At 44.0% G+C, this 23,537-nt stretch overlaps 1 protein-coding gene across 1 annotated transcript in view; it reads left to right on the top strand.

Annotated features, from left to right (window-relative positions):
- The window catches only part of IKBKB (inhibitor of nuclear factor kappa B kinase subunit beta), a 543,710-nt gene that overhangs the window by 204,472 nt on the left and 315,701 nt on the right, over nucleotides 1-23,537 (top strand). Inside the window, exon 5 of the mRNA XM_078666224.1 lies at nucleotides 4,714-4,783. Within this exon, the coding sequence (XP_078522350.1) occupies nucleotides 4,714-4,783 (70 nt within the window). The remainder of the gene's footprint in view (nucleotides 1-4,713; nucleotides 4,784-23,537) is intronic.

Raw genomic sequence — 23,537 nt, 5'->3', positions numbered from 1 at the left:
TGTCGACCTCCCCTACGACGAGAGAGGCACAGTAGGTGTGGCGACCCAGGATCACGGCAAAGTGTAAGGCTACAGGTATCGAGTTGCATGGTCCCTGCCTGGTCTGTCTGGAAACAGAGAAGGTTGGTGCAGTGCCGGCGAGCTACAGTTTGCCGGTGAGTGGAGCGAAGGATCACCTGGCGGCTCCGGGAGAGTGGCGGTGGCTGGCGTGACAGGAGTATGAGGCGGTGTGTCTCGTGGTGCGGCCTGGGGGGCCTCCTCAGTGATGTGAACGAAGGCTGGCTGATTGAAGGTGCGGGAAGGAGCTGCGGGCAGGCATCGCGCCCTGCAATGCAGTGGTAGGGCGCGTGGACCGACGAGCAGGGCGCTAGGGAGCGCGCTGGTGGATTGTTCCGCCATTTTGTGGAGCCGCTTCCTTTTAGGCCCGGACTCCGGGGTCTGTGGCTGCGGCCTGCGGCAATGGTGAAGTTCCCCCCCATAGCGGTGAAGGCATCCTGCTAACGTCCTCGGCATGCTTGGGGGAATTTCTGGTGGTTGCAAAGACAGTCAGCTGCGGATTGCGACCCGCCAGGCCAGGGACACTGTGAAGGGAAAGAGCCGCTCAGGTGCGTGGGCCCAATCTCCGGCAGACCTGCTCGGAGCCGACCTGTGGAGGGGCTGGAGGAACTGGACTCAGCATACCGGTCTGAGCAGTGGAAGGTGGGACATGCGCCATTCAAAGTTTAGTGGTAGGGTGCGGAGCCCAGAGAAGCATGCAGCAACCTTCGTTGGGGGTAAAGGAAGGCCTCCTTTTGAGTTTCGCTGTTCAAGCCCCAGCTGAGAGACATTACAAGAATACTGCGGAACCTACTTTAAGGTGAACCTGGTCCTGCACAGTGCAGAGGAGCTATCGTGGGACACCAGGTTGGGGACGAAGCGATGCCGCAGAGGGGCCCAGTATGTACGCCGGGACGCGGTGGTACACGACTGCCTTTCTGGTTTGATGGGGGTGCAGAGCTATGGGGAGTGACATGTCGGAGCAGCTAGAGGGAAGTGTGCTGCAAGCCCGCACCGGGGTGCACGGACGGTGTTGAGGTTGCTCTCGGGCTAGGCGGAGCGGCAGAACCCACCAAGGACTGAAAGGACACTTGGGTGCCCAGCCTGGCTGGCACGACACGACCCATATTGGCGGACCCACCGAAGCTTGGTTTCCACACTTAGGGCGACAAACAGACAGCCAGGTCCACTGTGGCTATCGGTGCGCAGCTGGGTGGTGAGTGCGCTGGATACATGACTATTGTGGTGCCCGGAGCGCGCAATGTCCACCTCCAGAGGGCGTAAAGATAAGACTGTGAAGGATATGTTTGCTAAGGTCCAGGCGAGCCAGCAACTCAACGGCATGGCTTCGAGCTCAACCCAATCCACCTCGGAGCAGGGGGCCGGATCAGAGCCAATTACCAAGGCCTTTTTGGAGTCACTGTTCACGTCATTAAGGGAGGACATCCACACATTGAAGAAGGAGTTTATGGAGGAAATAAAAGAGGTTCGCAGGGATATGGACGGAATAGGCGAATTTTGGCTGCCCGCCTTGCTCCCCAAATGGGAAGCCCAGTTGACCCGGATCAGGCGGGTTTTATCCCGGAGCGCCAAACCTCTGATAATACTAAGCGGGCCTTACACCTTATCGAGAAAGCTCCATGTACGAAGGGGGAATTCATGATGTTGGCTATCGACGCACAGAAAGCGTTCAATAGGGTCCATTGGCCCTATTTGGAGAAAGTTCTGGAGAAGGTGGGGTTGGGCGTGAAGTTCCGTACATACGTCCTGAACTGTTACAAATTCCCGACAGCAGCGGTCCGTGTCAACGGCTGCACGTCCCCCCGGTACGCTATTGAACGAGGAAGGGGTGTCCTTTTTCCCCCCTCCTCTTCGCCCTCTACATGGAACCTTTGGCACAGAGGTTGAGGCTTAACCCGAGGGTAACGGGGATCAGGTTCGGGGGCTAGGTCCATACGATTAGTCTTTATGCTGACGACGTCCGGCTCTCGTTGTCTCACCCACGAGAATCGCTGCCCGCATACCTTGAGGATCTGGCGCTATTTACACAAGCGGCCCGGTTCAAGGTTAACATGGGCAAGTCGATGGCACTCGACCTGTCCCTGGACAAACCCACTCTAGATTTTCTGCAGGGATTGTTTCCCTTCCAATGGGCGACAGGCGCGATCCCGTATTTGGGGATCCAGCTGGCCCCCTCACTTCTGGACACAGTAAGTGTTAATTACGCCCTGTTGCGACAGAAAATTAGGCTGGAACTGGGGAGGTGGAAACACTACCGTCTGTCATGTCTGGGCAAAGTAGCGGCGGTCAAAATTACCATTCTCCCCCAGATCTTATGTGTTTTGCACTATCCCCCTTCGACCACCACCGGGTTGGATACAACAAACACAATCAGAATTGGCTCAGTTTATATGGTATGGGCGGAAGCCGCGTCTAAAACTGCGGCCGGCGACGCTCCCCCAGAGGGGGGGGGGGGTTTGGACTCCCGGACTTGTTGCTCTACTTTCAAGCTGCGCCTTCTGGTGGAGTAGATGGGAGTCTGGGAAACATTGGCTCTTTCAGGATCAGGTGGTGGCTGGGCTGGTCGCCCTCTCCAAGAAGTTCCATTCCTCCGTAAGCAGCACAGACCCCCTAATCTGTATGCCTCATACATCACTAGGGTCCCCATGGAAGTTTGGGACCACACCAATGTTAAACATGAACTCACTACCTTCCCGTCCCCACTTACACTGTTAATAGACAACCCTGATTTTTTTACGGGCATAGACTCGGTGGCCTATGCGAGGTGGAGGCCCGCTGGGTGTCGGTACCTCTTCCATTTGTATGCAGCAGAGGGAGTTATCCCCTTCCCTCACTTTAGACAAGAATATGGGATGCCAGAGTCCGAGGGGCTTCGATATCTGCAAGTGCTACACTGGGCACTTAGCGAGCAGGTACGTCCTATGGCTGATAGGCGCCTGCTGCCATACGAGCATTGGCTAATCACACGCAAATCGGACACAAAACGAATCTCGGATTTATATAGGATGCTGCAGGTCAAATATACCCACACTTATAGCTCGGGTAAGGCACGCTGTCAGCCATAAGGAATGGGAGGGCATATATTATAGAGCAAGGCACTCTGCATATCACCTGGGGCTTACTGACACTCTCACTATGATTGTAACCTACTGGTACTATACCCCTGAGCGGCTGCACGGGATGGACCACACTAGAGAGGTGACATGTTGGCGGGGCTGCGGTCAAGTTGGCACACTGGTGCACTTACTCTGGGATTGCGCTCATCTCCAGGCTTACTGGAAGCAAATACTGGATGAGGTAGATTCACATTTTGATACAGAGATACCATAATTTCCCTCATACGTCCTGCTGGGTCTACCGAACCCTTTGACATATCCGTTGCTCTCCCGCAGAGGTCGCTTGATTGCAATTGCACTAGGCTCTGCTATGCAGAACAAACTCATACACTGGTGCACCGCACACGTCCCTACATTTAATGGCTGGCTTCACCGTTTATGGCTCGTGCTAGGTATGGAGAAGCTGTCGCTGCGAATGGTGGGGGAGGGAGCTAAGTACGCAGAGTTGGGGCAACCCTTCTTGTCCCTGTTAGCTTCGGAAATCCGAGAGGTCACTTGTCCTCGATATCTACGCTTATTGCGCCTCTCTGACACGGAGCAGACGATGACAGGCTTGCGGGTGTATGAGTATGGATGAGATAGGTGGTTGACTTGGAACACAGGTGGTGGGTGGTGAAGGGAAGGATAGGGGAGGGGTTAGGGGTTTTCATATTGTTGTGTTTCTTTCTTCTGTTAATTGCTTGCATATACACAGCTCTTTTCAGCTAGCTTCATCCCGCATCGGCAGATGGACTTGTCCGTCCCTTTTGATCCTTAGACTCTGCTACGCTAACAGATGTGGTGGCTATATTGGCAAATGGTTTTTGTTTATGTGCTGCAATCTTTCAATAAAAAGATTTAATACTAAAGTTATGTGTGGAGGTTTGGGTGTGAAAAGCATTGGTAATGTTTGTGAATATCCGTTAAGTTAGAATTTGGTAGCCTGTCAGTGCCAGCTCTTCTCCTTCCATGTAGTCCTATGTTACCACTTCTAGCCCCGATTTTACCATTTGCAGTAATCTGCAACGCGGATAGATTTTCTATAGTAGAAAGTTCATCTGTATCTGTAAACATCCAAAAACTGTTGTTCTTTGAATTGGGATCGGTCTTTGGTATCTGTATCTGTAAACATCCAAAAACTGTTGTTGTTTGAATTGGGATCGGTCATTGGTATTTGCCGGTGGTAACTTGTAGAAAAAGTTGTTTGTATTGGGCCTTCTGTGTACAGAATATCCAAAAAGCAATATATAGTTCAAAGTTTGTAAGATCCATCGTTTCGGACAACCGCAGTGTGTATCTTGTAGGTAACTTTAAATCACTGACCTATTTGAACCCAATGTCTTCCTTCTGTGACTTGGAGCCTATCTAATCTTGTCCCAGAGCTACATGCTACATTGAACTTTCTGGGAGTCCCCAAACCCCCCTTCTATGTGGATCATCTAAATCAGCCTGGCTTATTTCTGTGTTCAAATTGTAATCCTGTGAGTTTCTTTTCAAAGGTCAATCTGAAGATCAGGCTATATCACTTTTGTTGTTGTGTTTCTTTTATTTATTTATATAGCATCTGAACCTGTTTGAGAACTGCTGTGGTCTTCGGGAGGGTGCCATCCTTGTCCTACTGTCTGACATTGGTGAGTGGAGTATAAGGTAATAAAGTAAATTGTGTTTTGGGGTGAAAGTGGGATGAGGGAAGTCATTGGATTGGTTGGGAACTAACTGTGTATAGTTTATTTTGCTGCTCAAGGTTTGGGGAGGGGTCAGTACTGGGTATGTGTTAGAGTGGAAGAGGAGAAAGTGCAGTGTTGAGGGTTTCATCAATACATTCTTGAGAATAATCAAGGATAGTACATAGATAAAAAATTTACATATTCTATTTTAGAAAACCCATTTGGGAGCTTGCAGCAGAAAAACATTTAAAACCTCTATGTACACCAGTGATACATTTCAAAATGTGGCATTGTAACTTTGCCAGACCATGTTTTACAAGGTCATGCTATAAATCTTTATCAATCTGATTGACTAGCATTGCTTCTATGATTATGTATAAACAAAGGAAATATAAGTCAGTAGAAAACTCACCTAGCACATACTTTAAAAGTGTATGTGTCCCTACAAAACTTGGTACTTTGAATTGAAAAATTAAGAAAGTAACAAGCTCATAACTTGCTCAGGCGGACATATCTTGGGAGTTTTGCAACAGTTGGGTGTGGACTAATAGCCTCTGACTGCCAAGTACCTACAATTGGAAACAAAGGAAGGGAAACAGTTTTGATAAATTGACAAATCTGTTGGAAGGCAAAAACACAGAAAGTAAGCCTAATGTAAATAAGGAAGAGGTTTGTGGCAGGGATATCTGGCCCAGAATAAAAAAAAAGATGCACAAACCCTTAGTAAAAGCAAGGAAACCAATTTGTGACTCAAAACAGAAACACCAAGTGAAGTCCAGTGTATTAAAGAAATTCAGATTAGTGCGTGAAGCACCTGGATGTGGCTCATTTAGAGTTCTTTTGTTTGAAATGCATAAGTTGAAGTAATTCACTTAAAATTCTTTCATTTAGTTTGTCATTAACATTGGTGTTAGGATTTCCTCAAAGCCCAAGCCTAAACATCAGACTATCTCCAGCACCTGCACTCGACCCGAAATGTAATTTAGGTGTGTGTCCGTGGAGATTTAAGTTTAGAGGATTACGGATTTGGTTAAACACTTAAACCTCAAATCTAGGAGTAAATGTACACCTAAGCCGACAAACATAACCCTTGAGCCTTACTCTCAACATGACAACCACAACAGAAAGTCTTTAAACTCGAACCCTAAACCTAAACTTCCAACTCCAACATGTAATTCTAAATTCAATAGTCTAAGACTAAACTCACGAATGTAAGCTAAGCTCCCTAAACCAGAGCGTTGAGCTTGAACTTCCCGATTCTGAAATGAATTATTGGTACATTAAGCCTAAATTTGCAATCATTAGCCTTTAAACTAAACACCTAATCTTAACCATAATTTGACAAAACTGGAGCCTGCAAGTGTTGACTTTGAAGCTTAAATCCCGAAGGCTAAATCGTAAGCATAAAAACTCCTAAAACAAATCTCCTCAGCTTATTCCCTAAACCCATATCTTTACCACTAACCATAACCTTAATCATGCACACCTAAGTATAACCTCTTCGTTTAGACCCATGTTCCTGTGCTTATTTTAAGTATTGAATTTTGTTTTAAATCCTGTGTGACAGTTAACACAATTTTCAAAATCACCATTATAAAAAGAACCGTAGAGCAAATTTGCAGTATTCATACAGCAATTTGAATTCATCATTCATATAATTTGAACAAAGCATCATTGCTGTTTAGCACACATTATAGAAACAGAAAAGCATATTAGGAAGAAGACATTCCGAAAAAAGTTCTTTCATTCTCATACCATGTACAATCTTTGATGCATAGTTTCGATAATAACATCCTGATCCTGTGATTTATTGCTGTGTGTCACTGAAACCTGCTATGTCTCACCTACACCCCCAAATCTTGTCATATTTTAGAAGATAATCCTCTGTTTGCATATACTGTCTTTTCCACTTCCATGTACGAGTCCATTCTGCGTTACCTTTCCTCAATAGACTGTGGTGTTTGACTACTTCATCACCATGCTGTAACTCTCTTTAACACAATAGGAGCCTGTGTAATGAATTCTTTTTGATATCTAGAAACCTCTTGTGCACTAGTTGCCTCCAGTTCTCTGCAAACTTGCATCCAGTATACCTCGATAATCAGACAGCCCCACACAATGCATATGAAAGCACCTTTTAGTCCACACCCTTGCAAACAAATATTGCTAGTAGATCAGCCAAACTTTCGCAACTGGACTCTTGTATAATACACTTTTTGGGGAATCTGTAGTTGCATTAGCCTGTGTTTGCCTTTAACCCGCACATGCTTGAGCCTGATTAAGCACTAAACCCCATTTCCTGTTCATAAATCTTAGTAAATATTTGTAAATTAACCTCCTAAATTGAACTACTCCTAGCCTAACTTTAAAACCTATAATACTAAATCCCCAGATCTCACACTCATAAAGATCATACATTAAGCCTAAACATAAAGGGCCTAATTCACACAGGCAATCTGAGGCAAAAGTCTAACTTTATTACTATTGGTATTCACAGAGGTCATTTACATGTTGGCTTTAGTTCACAGTCGGGCCATACTCTCCGGCTCAAGCCGTACTCTCCGGCTCGTGTCGGAATCTCTGGCTCGTGTCGGAATCTCTGGCTCGTGTCAGAATCTCTGGCTCGTGTCGGAATCTCCGGCTCGTACCGGAATCTCCTGCTCGTACCGGAATCTCTGGCTCGTACTGGAATTTCCGGCTTGGGCCGGATAAAGTATAATCAATGGGCCGGAATGCACTTTTTACAAAAAGGAACATTAGGAACGTGATATAAATGGTCGACTCTTAAATGAACTCGGTGAAAACCAAAAGTCGTAAAGTTAGACTTTTGTCTCAGATTACCTTTGTGAATTGGGCCCAAACTATTTACCTCTGAATTTGAGATATTTTGGCAAACTGCTATCTCTAAATCAAAAACACAAAGCCCCAACTTCAGTGGAAGGCAAATCCATTAATGTGACTACAGTCTACCAATGACTATGCTATGACACCGATTTCTTTTTAGTTGGATAAAGTTCCTTCAACTGGTAGCAACTTTACAGACCTGCAAAGACAGAGAGCTCATCAGGGGCCAGTTCATACTTCAACCCATTAGTGTATGACACAAAGAATTGGCATGCAATCGTTCTACTTGGCCTTTGAGTGTTTATGGTGTTTTTGAACATGCAAAGGTATCCACTAAGGGCCCGATTTAGACTTTGACATACGGATTAAGTTCTGTTGCCATGTTGGAGTACTTTTCTCCTGCCATGACTACGGTACTCTGCCCGCCAACTTTAGAGATGTCCGGCAATCCAGGAGACATCTTTTGCATTTTATAGGAACCACCATCACAGCACCATCACAGCGGTTCCTGTAAATGCTTTGAAAGTTTGATGGATGTCAAACTTTTTTGTTTTCAAATACAAAAGCCCATAAGTGGGATTTTGTTTTTTGGAATTAAAGAGAGGAGGAGAGGAGGAGAGGGTACTCCATCACCATTGCAGCGGAAAACCCTCTCCACTCCTTAGTGCTCACATATAACATTAACATCTATGTTCTAGACATTGCTCCCATATCTCAGTTGACTCACCGCGTGTCGAAAGGACCCTCCTACTAGAAACTTCAGTAACGGCATAAAGAACGTTGAATTAGAGTTTTGACCTTGCTTTCACTTGTTAAGTTTGCCAGTGAGCCAGAGGCCATTGTAATTACATCCTACATAACCTTCAGGAAAGCTTTTTAAAATACATTTGTATTTCTAATTAATGAGAAACCTTACCTGGAAAGATGACATAAATCTTTCAAAACAACTAAACAGTTAAAATATTTTAGAGCCTGCTAACTTATATTAACAGAATATGGATTTCAGAGACAAGTCATTGCAGAATGGATATCATGGATTGCATCAGTATTGATGAACAGGGGTGATCCCTGTGTTACAGTAATGAGCGTAAAGCATCTGCTGCCCTTAACCCTTATCAACTGGTTCACCTTGTATGTCACAGAAACCACCATAACCTTTTCAGTCACCTTTGAGAATAGTCTGGAACATTTGGAACACCATTAGAAAGGGGTGAATACTTTCTTATGAATCAAAGATAGCAAGTTGGAATACCCATGGCAAACTCTAAGATTTCAGGGCATGCCTGTTGGGATTCTCAATGTCCTCCCTTCGTCAGCTGTCACTGTTAAAGGTGTGCATATACCCTGTGACTCTTCTTGATGATGAACACCACCTGCAGTTCAAGACAATACAACATTTGTATTCCCATTTTGGGATGGGTTTGGAAAGCCTAGCAATGTTGCTGAATCCCTTGCACTCATTTATCACTGAATAAGTAAGAGATGCTTATTGCTGAAAAAAATCTAAACGGACAACTTAATAAAGGCTTAACAATGGCCGACACCCCAGCCAGTAGGTAATGCCATGAACCCAGGGGTTCTATTTTAATGGATGATTTCCCTCTTACTGTTGGTCAACACGGTAGTTAAAAGCTTGAACCATTTAGAACTGATTTCCACAAATCTTTACATGTGGTAATATTTATGTATGTGTAGTGTATATGTGTGTGCTTTTTTAGTGTGCTGGGTACATGAGAAGGCAGCATTGCTGCGGAAGGCGCATTAAAGTTGTTGTAAGTGTGCCTATTTGCAGTGATCACCAATGGGTGAGTGATAAAGTCATTGAATGAATAAATAACTCTAAAATATAATATATATATATTTTTTTTTTTTTTTTTTCAATTTTATTGTATAAAATTATTAAAACTCATTACAAAATGCATCTAGATCAACTTGGTACATAAAACACATTTTAAAAATTAGCAAGTAAAACTATTTGTGAGAGGCAAGTAAGTGTCAATTATTTCAAGTTGGTGGTATAATTCCAAGGTCAGCTTGCTGCAGGAGAGATTGGGCTTTCATCATATATTTGACCCCCCTGCAGGCCAGCATAGGACATGATCCATCTAGCCATTGGATTACGGCTTGCCTACATGTCCGAATATTCAGTTTGTTAAAAATGTTCTTTAAAAGCCGTCTCCTCAAGGCCTTAAGTGCCGGGCACACACACAGTAAGTGCGGTAGTGTTTCATTTCGATATCCACATAGGCGACAGTGGGGGTCGGAGTAGCAGTTTTTCCAGGCTGGTAGCAGGTCCTTTGAGAACTGAAGGCCCAGTCGATGTTTTGTATATCTTTGTTTTAATGAATTATTAAAATGGCTTTCTAGGTAGGATTGCGGTTTTATCCCGGTGTATGAGTTTATCACAGTCCACCCGTGTCGTCTTTTTGCGGTAGTTATCTTGTCTTCCAGATAGGATTCCCATTTGACTGCATTATTTACAATTTTGTCAAAAGTGGCTCTATCTGGACTCATGTCCCAGGATTCTTCAATTCCTATGCAGATTAGCAATTGAGACAGGTAACCTCCCCAACTGTTTGGAACTTGCTGTTTCTGTTGAGCTTCGATTTCTTTCCAGCACAGGTTGTCCAATGTGTTGGCTTCCGACATGCGTATTTTATTGCAGAGTTTCACAAAAGTTCCCATACTGCGAAATTTTTGATTTAAAAGGCCAAATTCTAGGCGAACCTGCGCCGGAGCTGCTGATTTTGGAAGGTTTAGTACTGCCTTATATACTTTTGTTTGTAGGCTGTTTAGCAGCCCTGCTTCTTTGCCACACCAGGTGGCCAGTGCGTATGATAAGGATGGTAGGGTTTGAGCTTTGATCACTTTCAGCAGGTGTGAATAATTTGGACAACTTAGTTTATTTTGTAATTGCCGGTATGCGTAGATCAGAGACTGTGTTTTTGCTTTTAGCTCAGTTTTATGTTCTTTGTTCGTCGGCCCTCGCCCCAATTTCAAACCTAAGTATTTGTATGAAGTTTCCTCCTTTATTGGGGAGCTATTTGCATACCATTTGAATATTCGCTTTTTTGGATCCACAATGCGGACAACCTTGGTTTTATCTTTATTCAGTTCCAAGCATTCGTGCTCCAAATAGGTTGTCAAGTTATTGATCGATCTTTGTAACCCTATTGGGGTTTGGCTCAGAACAACAATATCGTCTGCGTACTGCAGGAAGGGAATTGGGATTTTTGACATGAGGGGTGGATGGCATTCCCCAATCTCAAAGTGGTTGACAATGTCTGCCATGTACAGGTTGAATAAACTTGGGGCCAGTACACAGCCTTGTTTTAGGCCCTGTTGTGTTCTTAATTCGGCCGTTACGCTGCTACCGTCTCCCAGTTTTACTCGAGCCCAGGTGTTGCTATGCAGGACTATGATTGCCTCTAATAGCTTCTTCGGGATACCCCATGATCTTAGTTTTTCCCATAGCCGGGATCTGTTCACTTTGTCAAAGGCTGCTCGGAGGTCTATAAAGCAAGCATACAGTCTTGTCCCCCTTTTTACAGCTTTTTCCTTCAAGAGCGCCAGGGTTGTCAAGTTTGTCACTGTACTCATCCTTGGCCGGAAACCAGTTTGGAACATTGGTATTATGTTCGTATCTTCCATCCAGTCCTGAAGGAGAGATAATAGGCATGATCCATATAGTTTTGCCTCAACATCCGTTAGCGAAATCAGCCTGTAGTTCCCTGGCTCGTTGTGGTCACCTTGTTTAAAAATGGGGTGAATTATGCTCCCTTTCCAGGATCTTGGTGGCTTGTTCTGGTTGTAGATTGCGTTAAAGAGTGGAGTTAAATATTCTGCCCAAAATTCAGGCGAATATTTAAAAATAGCATTTGGGAGCCCGTTTGGACCCGCTGCACCCTCTTTTCTCAGGCGTTTTATCTTGTCTTTAAGCTGGTCTGTTGTTACTAGGGAGTCGGTCGCGGCATTCACTATTTTTTCTAATTTACTAAAGTGTGGGTTTTTGGGGTTGATCTCGTTTCCACTACCCAACACTTGCTTCTGCTTGTCTCCTGGCGTATTACCTCCTATTCCCAGCAAATTTTCTGCATGTTCGCCGTTTCTAGTACATACTTTGCATTCCGGTTTACAGTGCCTTTTTTCACCTCCCGTACTGTCGCTGAACATGTTTTCAACGTGCTGGGTCCATATACTTTCTCCAATACCTGCCTCCTGTTTTAAGGTATTCCCCCTTGTCAATTTATTGATAATACCCCAAAATGTACTGGCATTTTTGTGTTTACTAGCTATTAGTAAGTTAGTCCACATTTCCTCTTGGTACAATGTTTTTGCGCTCCTTAGCATGATCTTATATTTTTTTCGCATAACTTTCAATTCCGATTTATTTGATTTTTTTCCACTTTTTATCAATAATGCCTGCTTGCGGACTTCACGTGCAATTTTTCTTTTTTCTTCCCTCAGGGTAGTAGTGTACCAAGGCTTTTTGCTAGTATTGAATCTAGTTGGGTTTTGATTTGTACGTGGGGGAATACTTGTTACTGCTTCGCATAGGTGTTCCCATGTTTTTACCAGATTTCCTTTTTCTGCCGGTGTTAAACTTAGCAGTTCCTTTTTGATTTTCTCCATTGTTGGTTTTATATCCCTTCCTCTCCATTTTAATTTACGTAAATTAAATTTTTCAGTGTACTGGATGATGGTATTTTGTTTTTCCGTCTTTGTAACCAACATTATCATTTTGGTAATTAGAGGGAAATGGTCGCTTTCCACACGTTGCTCCACTGAAAAAGCACTCACCGTTGGTAACAGGCTGTTGCTCAATATTGTGAAGTCTATTGTTGACTTTCGGTTACCGCTTAGAAAGGTTATAGGTATACCACTATTCCCACTGACTTTCTTATTTATAATAGAAAGGCCCAGTTCTTCAAGAACTTGCATTATCTTGTCATCTTTTGTTAGGTTGCTATTAAAATCACCTGATATAATCATAGAATACTTCTCATGAGTGATTTGCAAGGCCCTGATCAAGGTGAGTAAAGTAATCAGTTTTTCATTTTTTTCCTTCTTGTCCGGATGAACATAAACGTTGAGCAATAGTAGATTACGAGGGCCTGTACCGGCCCCCAAATTCTCCGTGAGTTTTATTACTTGTATCCAGTTAACCATAGAGTCTACTACTTCAGTATGCCATCTGTGTTGTTGAGCGATATACGTTGATAAACCTCCTCTAGGATGACCAAAGTTAGAGGGTTTTTCGGCGAGGACGTGAAATTCGATGTATCCCGGGATGGACATTTGGCGCAGGTTCCAGGTTTCTTGTAGTAGTATTAGATCGTGTTGATCCAAAAAGTTTACAGTTTCGTGGTCATGACACAAGCTGTTGAAGCCATGTACGTTCCAGGAACAGAGGCTGAACGTGTGTGGATTTGCAGCAATGGATTCCTCTTGTTTGTCAGCTGTTGACCGTGGGTGTAGCATGATGTCTTTTTCTAAGTGGCTCGTCTTGTTAGGAGCATTTTTTGCTCAAAGCCGAAGCCACCCAGGACCAATCTGTTGCATGTTCACAGGAACCTATTTGAGCCGCTGCATTTTCGTGTATTTTTTGAGGTGTATTTTTTTTCGGAGATACCGCACACGCACCTTTTAAGCATGATTTTTGGCTGTTCCCCTCAGCCTTTGTCTTTTTATTTAAGGTTAAAGTTTTTAAAAGTGGAAATGGATATTTTTTCCGATCGTCTCGCCTCAGTATGATGCCCCAGGCTTCAAATGACAAACTCATTTCAAGTATTCTATTGACTATTTCTTTAGTTGACCAGGAGGTTAAGGACTCTTCTACCTCTGGCATATTTTTGATGCTCCTAAATTCTACTGACAAGAGGTCCTGAGATTCTATGCCGTTCAATTCTGGAATTTCTCTTAATAGCCTCATTATGTTACCTCTATTCAGAAAATCTTGTGGACCTGATGGCTGGTATTCCGGTATAAATGACAGTTTATTATTTGTTTCTGCTTTTAATTGTGAGCTCATTTTAGCTTGAATGTCTTCTTCTGGGTTTGAATTTACTATTATTTCCCCTTTTGTAATTATTCTTCTCCCTTGACTTAATGTTTTTATTGTTAGATCTTCAAATGGACCATCTGTTCTTCTCAGATGGGCGGTTGGTTCATTAGTCCTGTCCGTGTTTTTGGCAATGATCGGGTTTTGTGGTATATGTATGCGCATTGTTTGTTTGTTTATTTGGTAAGTGCTGCAGGTTCGTCCATCTTCGTTTAAGTTTATTTTTATTGGTGATCTTTTGTTTTCCTTTTCATCTACTCTTTTTATAGGTTGACTATGCCTATATTTATCTGTTGTATTTTGTTTGGTATCCACAAAGATTGGACCATTTTGATGCCTTAATTCCTGATTTATTGATTTGACATGGAGTGATTGCGTTTCATCTGCCTGGTGGATCATTACTGTGTGATTTACACTGCCTTCTTCAGTTAAGACCCTTTCATCAGACTCCTCCTTCGTCTTATCTTTATCCTGGGTTCTTGGGGAATTTTCTTTTTTCTGTATTTGACTTTTCGGTTGTATGGCCCATTGTGTATGGTTTGGTTTTGAGGAGGATTGGAGGGGTGAAGATTCTATACTCAGGCTGGTCCCGTTCACAGCATTTGACTGGTTTGGTTGGACCAGGGGCGTGTTGTTGTGTTTTGATGCAATTACTTCAGGTGCTGGTTTCTGTTTCCTATTAGCGGTGTGATGAAAAATGGGATAGGTATGCAAATCTGTTGAAGGTTGGAATTTAAGTTGAGTCCTCCCTTTCCTTGCTCGCTTCCTTTGTCTTTTTGTTAGCTTGTCTTTAGACTGGGTCATTACATGTTGTGCTTCCTCTTTTTGACCTGGATCATTGTCAGGTTTTTCTTTACACTGCTTGCTTATTTCTTCCTCTGCATAGCTGTTTTGAGTGGAATCTCTTACTATGAGATGGCTTCCAATTCCCACGTCTGGTTTTATTGCCTCGATGTTGCTCGGAGTTTTGGAGTTATGTTTTATATCCATCGATGACTGGACAGCCCTTAGTATGTCATTTAATATTAATGGTAAATTTGACAAATTATCCACTAGTTTGCCACAAACACAGCTTGGTTGGATAATCTCTGTACACAGTCCTTTGTCAGCCTTCCCTTGAAGTAGGGTTGCCATGTGGTCTAGCCTGATGTTTATGCCAGAGATATGGCTCGCTATGAGATTTATTAAATCGATTTGGACGTCCATTTTGTCCGACTGGAAGTTCAGAGCTTTGATTGCCTGCTCTAAGGTGTTTAGAAGTGATTTACTCCATGGGGTCTTGTCTTCTTCTTTGGGCGATGCTTCCTGGACATCTAAATCTACGTCTGTCCTGCTCATTGAAGATATCGTGATTGGAGATTCCTGGTTTATAATGTTGTTGCTCCTTCCTGTATTTTTATTTCGGTCATTGTCCCATTCGAGGGGGTTGGCTTTTGGGTGTAAAGGTGTAGATTCCAGTCTTCCGTTGCACCCAGGTCCATTTTTCACATGATCTTGAGATCTAAAGGTGTCATGTGTACCTAGGCTGGGTTTTAGGTGGACTTGTAACTGTAGTTGGTTGATGTTTTCCGTTCCTGTTTGTATGTCCAAGCTTATGTCGTCAGGTAGGGAGAAAGAAATTGGCCATGAGTCTTCCTGTGCGGCGGTTTGGCCCGCCACCGATTTATTCCTTGGTATTACTTCTTCCACTTTACCCTGGTCCATGGACTTTATTTCCTTATCACTTTCATAGGATTGGGAAGCGCTCTTATTTATTTGGGCTATTACCACGATGCGATTCCCGCAGCCAATATTGCATTTTTGTTTGTCTGGAGACTGAGAGATTTGTTTCTTGTCAGATGATTTGTTAATAGGACAACTCTCACTGTGAGTGTCCTTAGAATCCTTGTTTTTCTCCTTTGTACTACTTGATTGACGTTGCACATCCTCTTTTATATATGATGCCGATGTGGTCGGGCTTGATTGGAGGACTTGTTCCTGCGTTTGCCCATGAATTGTCGTCATGAGGTCCTTAGGAGAAAAGAATTTTTGAATCCCTATTTTACGTTGTTTTGAGCTAGGGGTTGATAGCTCAGGTGCCGACACTAGTCTCTTTCTTTGTTGTGCCATCCTCTTCCTTTTTTTTATTGGCTTATTTGAGCCCTGGATCTGGTCTTCTTCGTCTTTTCTTGATCTTGCACTTATATTGAGACGCGGTTTTCCAGATCTCATTCTTGAGGTCTATTAGGTAGAAAACCTAGCAGACTGATGCCTTGATACCTTGATGACTTGGTGTCTTGGTGTCCGTTGAGCCCGCTCCACCACTGTGCCTCCAATCCAACTCCGCCTGCACTCCCCCACCTCCCAAGCCTATCTACTATAGGAATAGCTGCCGTCAGGGAGGATAGCGAGGTGCTGATACGTTTTTTGCGGAGACTAGCGAGGTGTATCGTGCAAGTTATGGTAAGTGCTGCTTTAAAAGACACTTTTTGAAGGGTAGATTTACCAGGTATTTAATAGGTATTTAATAGGGTCGAGTATTGCCCTAGGTCTGGAGTTAGATTTCTATTGTTGTGTCAGAACTCAGTAATGATACCGGGTTGGTACCGATTAATGCCCGATTTTCACTTTCATTAAAGTGGCCCGCTTCCAGCCACTCACAGCCTTATTCCCCCCACCGCTCCTTGCTGCTTGCGGTGAGGAAACGTGATCCTGGCGTTCCCCTGCCTACGTTTACCACCGCCGTGAAGAGTGACACAAATGGCACAAAGAATCCACTGGGCTTACCGCTGTTGCTGAAGAAGGAATGCCGTCGACAGGCTACTGCGGCGGGCTTCAATCGACTTCTCCACAGCTTTCCACAGCTTTCCTCAGCCTTCAGGTAAGCTCAGCAAATCACGGACTGGATCGGGCTCTCTTGCTCCGAGCTCCGATTTTGCAGCTCTTACTCAGTGAAGCCGCGGTTTAACGGCTTGGAGATCAGAGGGGCTCGGCGGCTTTCAGCTTTCAGCTTCTGCTTTCTGCTTTCTGCAACAGCCGCAGTGCTCCGAGATGTTGTGCGCACCGTGGCTTAGAGACGGCTCGTGAGAAGCACTCAGCTTCAGCCGCGGCCCGCAGCTCGCGGTTCTCGCTGTTCTCGCGGTTCACGGCTCTCGGCTCTCGGCTTGGTTCCCAGCTCTCGGCAAGGCAAGGCAAGGGCAAAGGCAAGGGCAAAGGCAAAGGCAAAGGCAAAGGCAAAGGCAAGGGGACGCCGCCGCTGCCTCTCACCGCCCGCTCACCGCTCACCGCCACTCGCCTGCTTCCTCTGTGGGAACGCTCACTCTCTCTCTCTCGCGTTGCACACCGGGAAAAAACGCAATATAATATTGTTTCGTTTGCAGGTGATTTTTAACAAATAGACAGGTATGAGAGCCTTATGCCTCTACTTCCATGTGCATGCTTGACACTGTTCAGAAGCATATAGACAGGGAATCTACAATCCCCGAAGAAAGCCTGAAAATTTGGTGGGCTTTGTAACTCAGTTTAAACATATACGTTGTAACTGATAGTGAATGGGATGTATGTGCCATTAACTGAGATATCTTTGAGGCATGCCATAGACATTTTTACAAAATAAACTGGATCCCTGCATTTATCCGGATAAGGCAGTTTATATAGAACTCCCAATCAACAGTCGAGCTCATGTGGGTGGTATTCAGCTGCGCAAATGAAGAGGAAGGTACCTATGATGAAGCATGCCATTATTGTGTGAGAGGTGCATTCCCTTAATATCTAAATATATATATGCAAAGCAATTATATATATATGCAAAGCAGTAGGTGAGCCCACAGATTAGCATCCCCATGGATAAGTGGTCCATGCACCTTTTTGCGGTTTGGTATAGTAACTAGGGAGAATGTGCCTTGGTCCTTAAGTTTTTCTCTCTCTACTTAAGTGTCTACATAAATATGCCTCTGAGGAGGTCATAATTAAAAATAACCTCTGCATTGAGCCGTTATTGATACATGCCACCCCATACTTTGAGTGACTGGGAATGTAGCTCATCCATTGGCCATTGTCCACTTCCCACCTAATATGGTCACGCTGTCACCCAACATCCTCTCGCCATCAGCAGAAATCTCTGTATGGTTATCCTGCATGCAAAAAGGAACACCTGACACTGCTCCTGTTTTTTGTCTGTATCTGGTGCAACAAGCTTGTTTAAGTATCACAGGGTGGTGTACTACACATCACAAAACATATAAATGAAAATAGTTCTAAAGTGTCTAATCTTAAAATGAAATCCAAATAGTTAAACCCCTAAGCCTAAACTCCTACACTTAGCCTTCTGAAAGTAAGGCAAACACTTAATTCGTGTTTGGGTTATCCAAGTTCTGTCCACTAGGGCAAGAACCATGCATGATTTTCAGGATTGGCAGTGATAGATTAAAAAAAATTACTTTAGATCAATTTTATGAGCTTTGTCATGTTTATGTTCTGAAAATCTTCCCTGATTTTTGCACTTCTAAACCACCTTTGGGCACCGCTCATTTACACGAAGCTTACGCCTAACACACACCAAAGCTATAGGCTTAACCCTGATTTCCTGAGCTACAACTCTATACTTGTTAAATTAAACTTCTAAATCTAAACCTGTGTTACGAGATTGGGAGTAAAGGGTGAGGTATTTAAATCAGCTGGCAAATACCATATCCCCTCGGGAAGGCATTTACTGGGTTTAGTAAATGGCTCCTATTACAAGTTTTGCCATTGGCTGACCACTAAGCAGTAAATGACCCCTACACGAAGATTCTGAGGTTTTCAAAGTTAGGATTTCACTGTTCCTCTAATAAAGTCCAAAATAAGTGACTTCAGTTACCCATTGTACCATAAAACATCATGAACTATTACACAGCATGTAAAGCAGCATGGATGAAAAGGCATTGCATGTCCTCTCATGAAGTGTCATTGTTGCAAAAATGCAGGAATAGAGAGCGCTGACAGGAGCCTTCAGGAAAATAGAGAACCGGTAAATTATCTGCACCTCTTTAATGGTAGAACAAATGTGTAACCAGGGGGAGCAGGAATAGAGTTCAAATATTTTGGTTCAAGGCTAATCCTGTGGGAGCACAGGCCAGTGGGGTGTAATACATGTTCAGAGTATCAGCCTTCGGTCTTTTTTTGATAACAGGGCAATTTCTCAGCCACACCCAGTCTATGGGAATATACTCCAGTGCAGTGTTTCCCAAACTGTGGGTCCCCAGCTGATTTTGGTGGGCCACGAAAGTCATAGCAATAAATAAAGATGTTTTTAAATTCTGTGTTTCACTTGTCACATTTGCCAGTGATTCAAAGACCGAGGTCAAATGTCGGGCTGCTTTATTTTTTTAGGTCTCGCTGGCGTTGCAGCACGAAGCGCTGCCGCCAATGAGACTTATAGTCACCTTGCTAGGTCCCAAGGGAGTCAGAGCTGTGCACGAGCCGATCCAGACCTGGGCACGAGCCGACTCAGGTCTGTGAACGCACGGGAACGCCAACGTGCACGTTCACGGCGTCACGCTCCTGTCCTCCCGCGTCTCTTCCGAGGCGCGCTCCAGGCCGACTTGCGGTGTGCGTGCTCCAGCGTTTCTGTGGCCGGAGGTAGGTAAGTGAGGGCCGGGGGATTTGTTTGCTTGTTAAATGTAGAGGCTATCGTCATTCCTCTGGAAAGGCATATTTGTTAATCAGTCTTGTCTATTTCTTATAACTGCCAAGCTCTGCCTACCTAATTTCCCTTCTTATATAATGGGATGCGCATTTTATAAAGCAAGCCTTCTCGCAAAACCCAAGAAGGGTGACCACTCAAGAAAGAACTGAATAGTTAGGCAGACCCTTCCTTCAATAAGACAGTAACACAGAGGGGCTTATTTACAAGCCCCTAGCGCCACTTATGCGTCATTTTAACGGGAAAAGTGACGTACGGGTCACGCACGGGACTTGTAAATAAGCCCCCGAATTTCTACTCCGTATGTTTATTTGTTTAGTCCCTCATCGGTCATCACTGCTTTAGCCACACTTTCATCTGCCTCTTCTCCCATCCCTGCCTGGCATCTCCCTTTGTCACTCGTGAAGTCATACCCTCCTCTTATTCAGACCCAGGCCAATTTGGCTCTAATGGTAGTTGGTGTATATTACCGGTAAGTCTTAAGATTCGAGTATCGGCGATAATGCTGCAGCACACCACTTGGTTCACTAATGTTTCTGTAACCCTGCTTACGACCTCAGTCTTTAGTGCCCTGTTCCTGTGCCCTGCGTGCACCCCGCCCGTGTCCCCTTGGTTTATATGTCCAATTTGTTTTAGATACCCTGTGTCATTTGATCTCCGAAACCAACTACCTCTAGGCTCTTGGCGAATAATATGATCAGTGTTTGGTGTCTTTATGTAAACCTCTTATTACCCCAATCCTCCACCCTCTGGTGCCCTCTATCACACCGTTTCTCGTACTCAGCCCTTCCTTACCTTCCATTATCCGCCAAGGGCCACAAGGCTAGCACATTCCTCACATCAAAAATTGCCTGCCTGACATAGGACTTCCGGAATTGATAGAACATGTCCGGGATGTTTTCGTTCCCCCGGTCACCCGCAAGCAAGAGCACGAAGGTTCCGGTGTGAAAACAGAAAAAATACTACCAGTGCTCAAACGGCGGCCATGCTGGAAGGGAGGGAGGGAGGAGATTGGCGTTTGCTGCTGCAACTATGCGTTCCTTGCAGTGCCAGATAGGGCTGTGCTTTCAAACCAAAGGAACCATCTTAGAGTGAAAACGTGTCCCGTTTCTTGCAGTAATAGTTGCACCTACAAATAAGGGAACATGGTGACGCCTGCAAATAAGGTGACATTTATTTGTGGACAGCAATTGCAACTTGTCTTTAGAGCAAGCAGCGGTTGAAGTGCATGAAAAAAAATATGGAGACTGTGATTGGAGCGAATGTGGCGTAACAAGCAGAGCTGCCGACTGTGGCATTTGAAGCCTGCGTCATTTCAGCATCCTGTGATTCAGGACAAATAATCACTTAATCTCCCTGTGCCTACAAAAAATTAACTTGTAAAGTAACTGTTGTTCATGTAAAGCTTTCGAGTCAAGTTGGCGCTATATAAAACTGCAAAAACAAACAAACCCTGAGTGCCATAGGGGCAAGGCAAGTGAATGGGGCTAGACCAATGCATTGTAATTCTATTGTCCGTATCACTGCACTAAAATGTGTTAGTCATGCATCTCTAGCTCCTAGCAGCGTGACAGGGCGCTGCAGGAAGCTCTATGGTAATATTAAAACCGATCAGCCAGTGTGGTTTCTGTGCACTGCCAGTCCTAGGACCAAGAGACGTGTCACTCATTGCTAATGGTGCGGGCCTGGACCCAGCCAGATTACAAGTTGTCATTCTGTATTATTAACTACAAAGGCTCTGGGACCAGCCTATTCTATTTCACGAGATTGCAGTTGTTGATAAGCACAGTGCCCAACTCAGCGACCCTTGATTAGGTAATAACATCTAAAAGCAGTCTAGATATGGCTGGCTGTCTCTTTCTCGCTCTGACAGTTCAGGGCTGAATGAGTAAAAGTAAAGCGTTCCACATTGATGTGTTTGTGACAGAAAAGCGACAATGAAACTACGTATGTTACCGCAGTTAAGAAAACACTTAAAAATAATTCTTGACTGAAATGATACCCCACCCCCACACACACCACATAAACACGTCACGTTTTCATTATGGTTATATTACTCATTATGTAGTAGTGCATTCTGAAAACTGAATTAGTAACCAGTGAGATAATTGTTATATTAGCATCACTTAGTATAGCGCAACAAATCATCCCCGGAGGAATATCTCAGAGCTTCAGCTGAAGTATAAGGCTAACGAAAACTAACTAAAAAAAACACGTTTTTAGGAGGTTTATTTTTACTGTCTATTCAATACATTTCCTTTGAATCGTGTCAGTACTACGTTTGCTCAGTGGCTTAGGCATTGAAACACTTTTCGTTTTTGCTTGTGGTCTAGAGAGAGACCAAGAACACCCCTCAGTACAGGGTGGGTTTCATGTTTGTCAAAGCTGCATATCTTTGTGTTGATAACAGAGATCAGTGGTCTGTTGTGCTTTACTTACCCGTTCCTCACTTGGTTTTTGCTGTGGTGGATGAACCAATCTACCATTACCACCAATGATTATAGTGTGCAAACGCTGTCATTAGTGCAAAAAGAACAAGCATTTGCAATGCAATAGGCCTCGTATTTGTGAGAGTTTGAGCTGTTGGCATTGTAAATGACAATGCCTTTTATTTACGTGTTGGTTTTTAAAACCTAAATTAAAGGATTTGCCATTTACAATGCCAATAGCTTAAACTCTCACATATGCGAGACCTATTGCATTGCAAATGCTTGTTTATGATGGGGATTGGCGTTTTTTTTGCTCTGACTGCAAAGTGAGAGGAGTTTATAAAGTGAATTATGTGACAATGTGGGATGTTGTTTTTGCAACAAAATATAAATACCTGTAAATGGACAGTAGGAATCCAGCAGTTGGGGAAAGCAAACACGAAGCACTATTTTTGTAATTATGAAGTGTGCTGAAAGCAGATTTTAATAGGATCAAAACAAATCAAGGCTCTTTTTGTGATGCACAAATGATAAATATTCACAGAAACCCATTTCAATGGAAAATGTGCTGTGTGTAAATGACAACGCGCTAACACACGATGCTTTAGTTACATTTAAATATTGCCCTACCCTGTCTCATGTCCATTAAAGGTATGTGGTTTGAAAACCACTGCTCTACTGATTACATGGAGCACTTTCCAGGAACAAGGTTACATCGTGTTTCACCCAGTAACGGGTCAGACGCACTTTTCCCTTATCACAACACAAGTAATAGGAGTTTTATGATAGGAAGGGAATAGTAGGGACCATACGTTCTGTCTAATGTTCGCGACCGATCCGGTGTTTAAGATTAGGGCAGGATCATTGATTAAACAATTGATTAAATGTACTAAGTCCAAATATCCCACGCCGCTTTGTTTTTGACCTTGTGATGCTAATGCGGTAATAAAGATTTCTTTCACCCACGTGTACACAGCTTTAATAGCTGTTAGATCCCGGACAGTGAAAAGTACTAACACCACCTCAGTAGTCACATGGCACTACAACATATGGAGCTTTAATATATTCATACTCTGACAGCCTCACAAAAGAGCTTGCAATGAGCCTGTTGGTAATGTTGGTTTAGGAACGACCCTAGTGGTGAAGCATGACAATTCCCGTGGGTGAGGGAATCCGTTTGAAGTACAGAGATCACAAAAGCCTACATTGTTGGGCCTCTCTTTGTGGACAGCAGGGCACTGTGTATACATCACAATGTCCAGGAGAATAACCCTTGGGCTAATACTTTTCACTTTGCTCCCTTTTTGTCTTTGCAACAATCTTGATTGAGCCAGAGAGAATATTACTGCTGTGTCTTATTTAAAGGATCAAGGTACTACGCCAGTAGAGATGCAGAAGCAGGGTGCCACGGAACGGGAAATGCCAGTTTAGGAACTTTAGTCTGTGGCATCTGAGCACTTGCAAGGTTTGGGTGCATTATAAAGTGCACCGAGTGGCAGCTCTCCCAGTGAACATGTGTAGAGTAATGCACGCGCCAGCTTGAGCATCTGAGTCTATGCCGAAGGTCTGCTGAAAGGCCGTAAGGTAGGATCAACCCTTCATCGGCTGTCAGACTTTCTTCTTCCAGACAGTTGCTGAGTGATGGCAGTGCTGCTTTAGTAAGGAGGAAGTGTATGCAGAACTGTGAAGGGCATGGGCAGAGTGGAATTTGAGGGCGAGTAG

This window comes from Lissotriton helveticus, chromosome 11 (assembly GCF_964261635.1).
Source record: "Lissotriton helveticus chromosome 11, aLisHel1.1, whole genome shotgun sequence".
Classification (NCBI taxonomy): Eukaryota; Metazoa; Chordata; class Amphibia; order Caudata; family Salamandridae; genus Lissotriton; species Lissotriton helveticus.
Note: the sequence above shows the minus strand (reverse complement) of the source record. Positions and strands in the feature narration are given on the sequence as shown.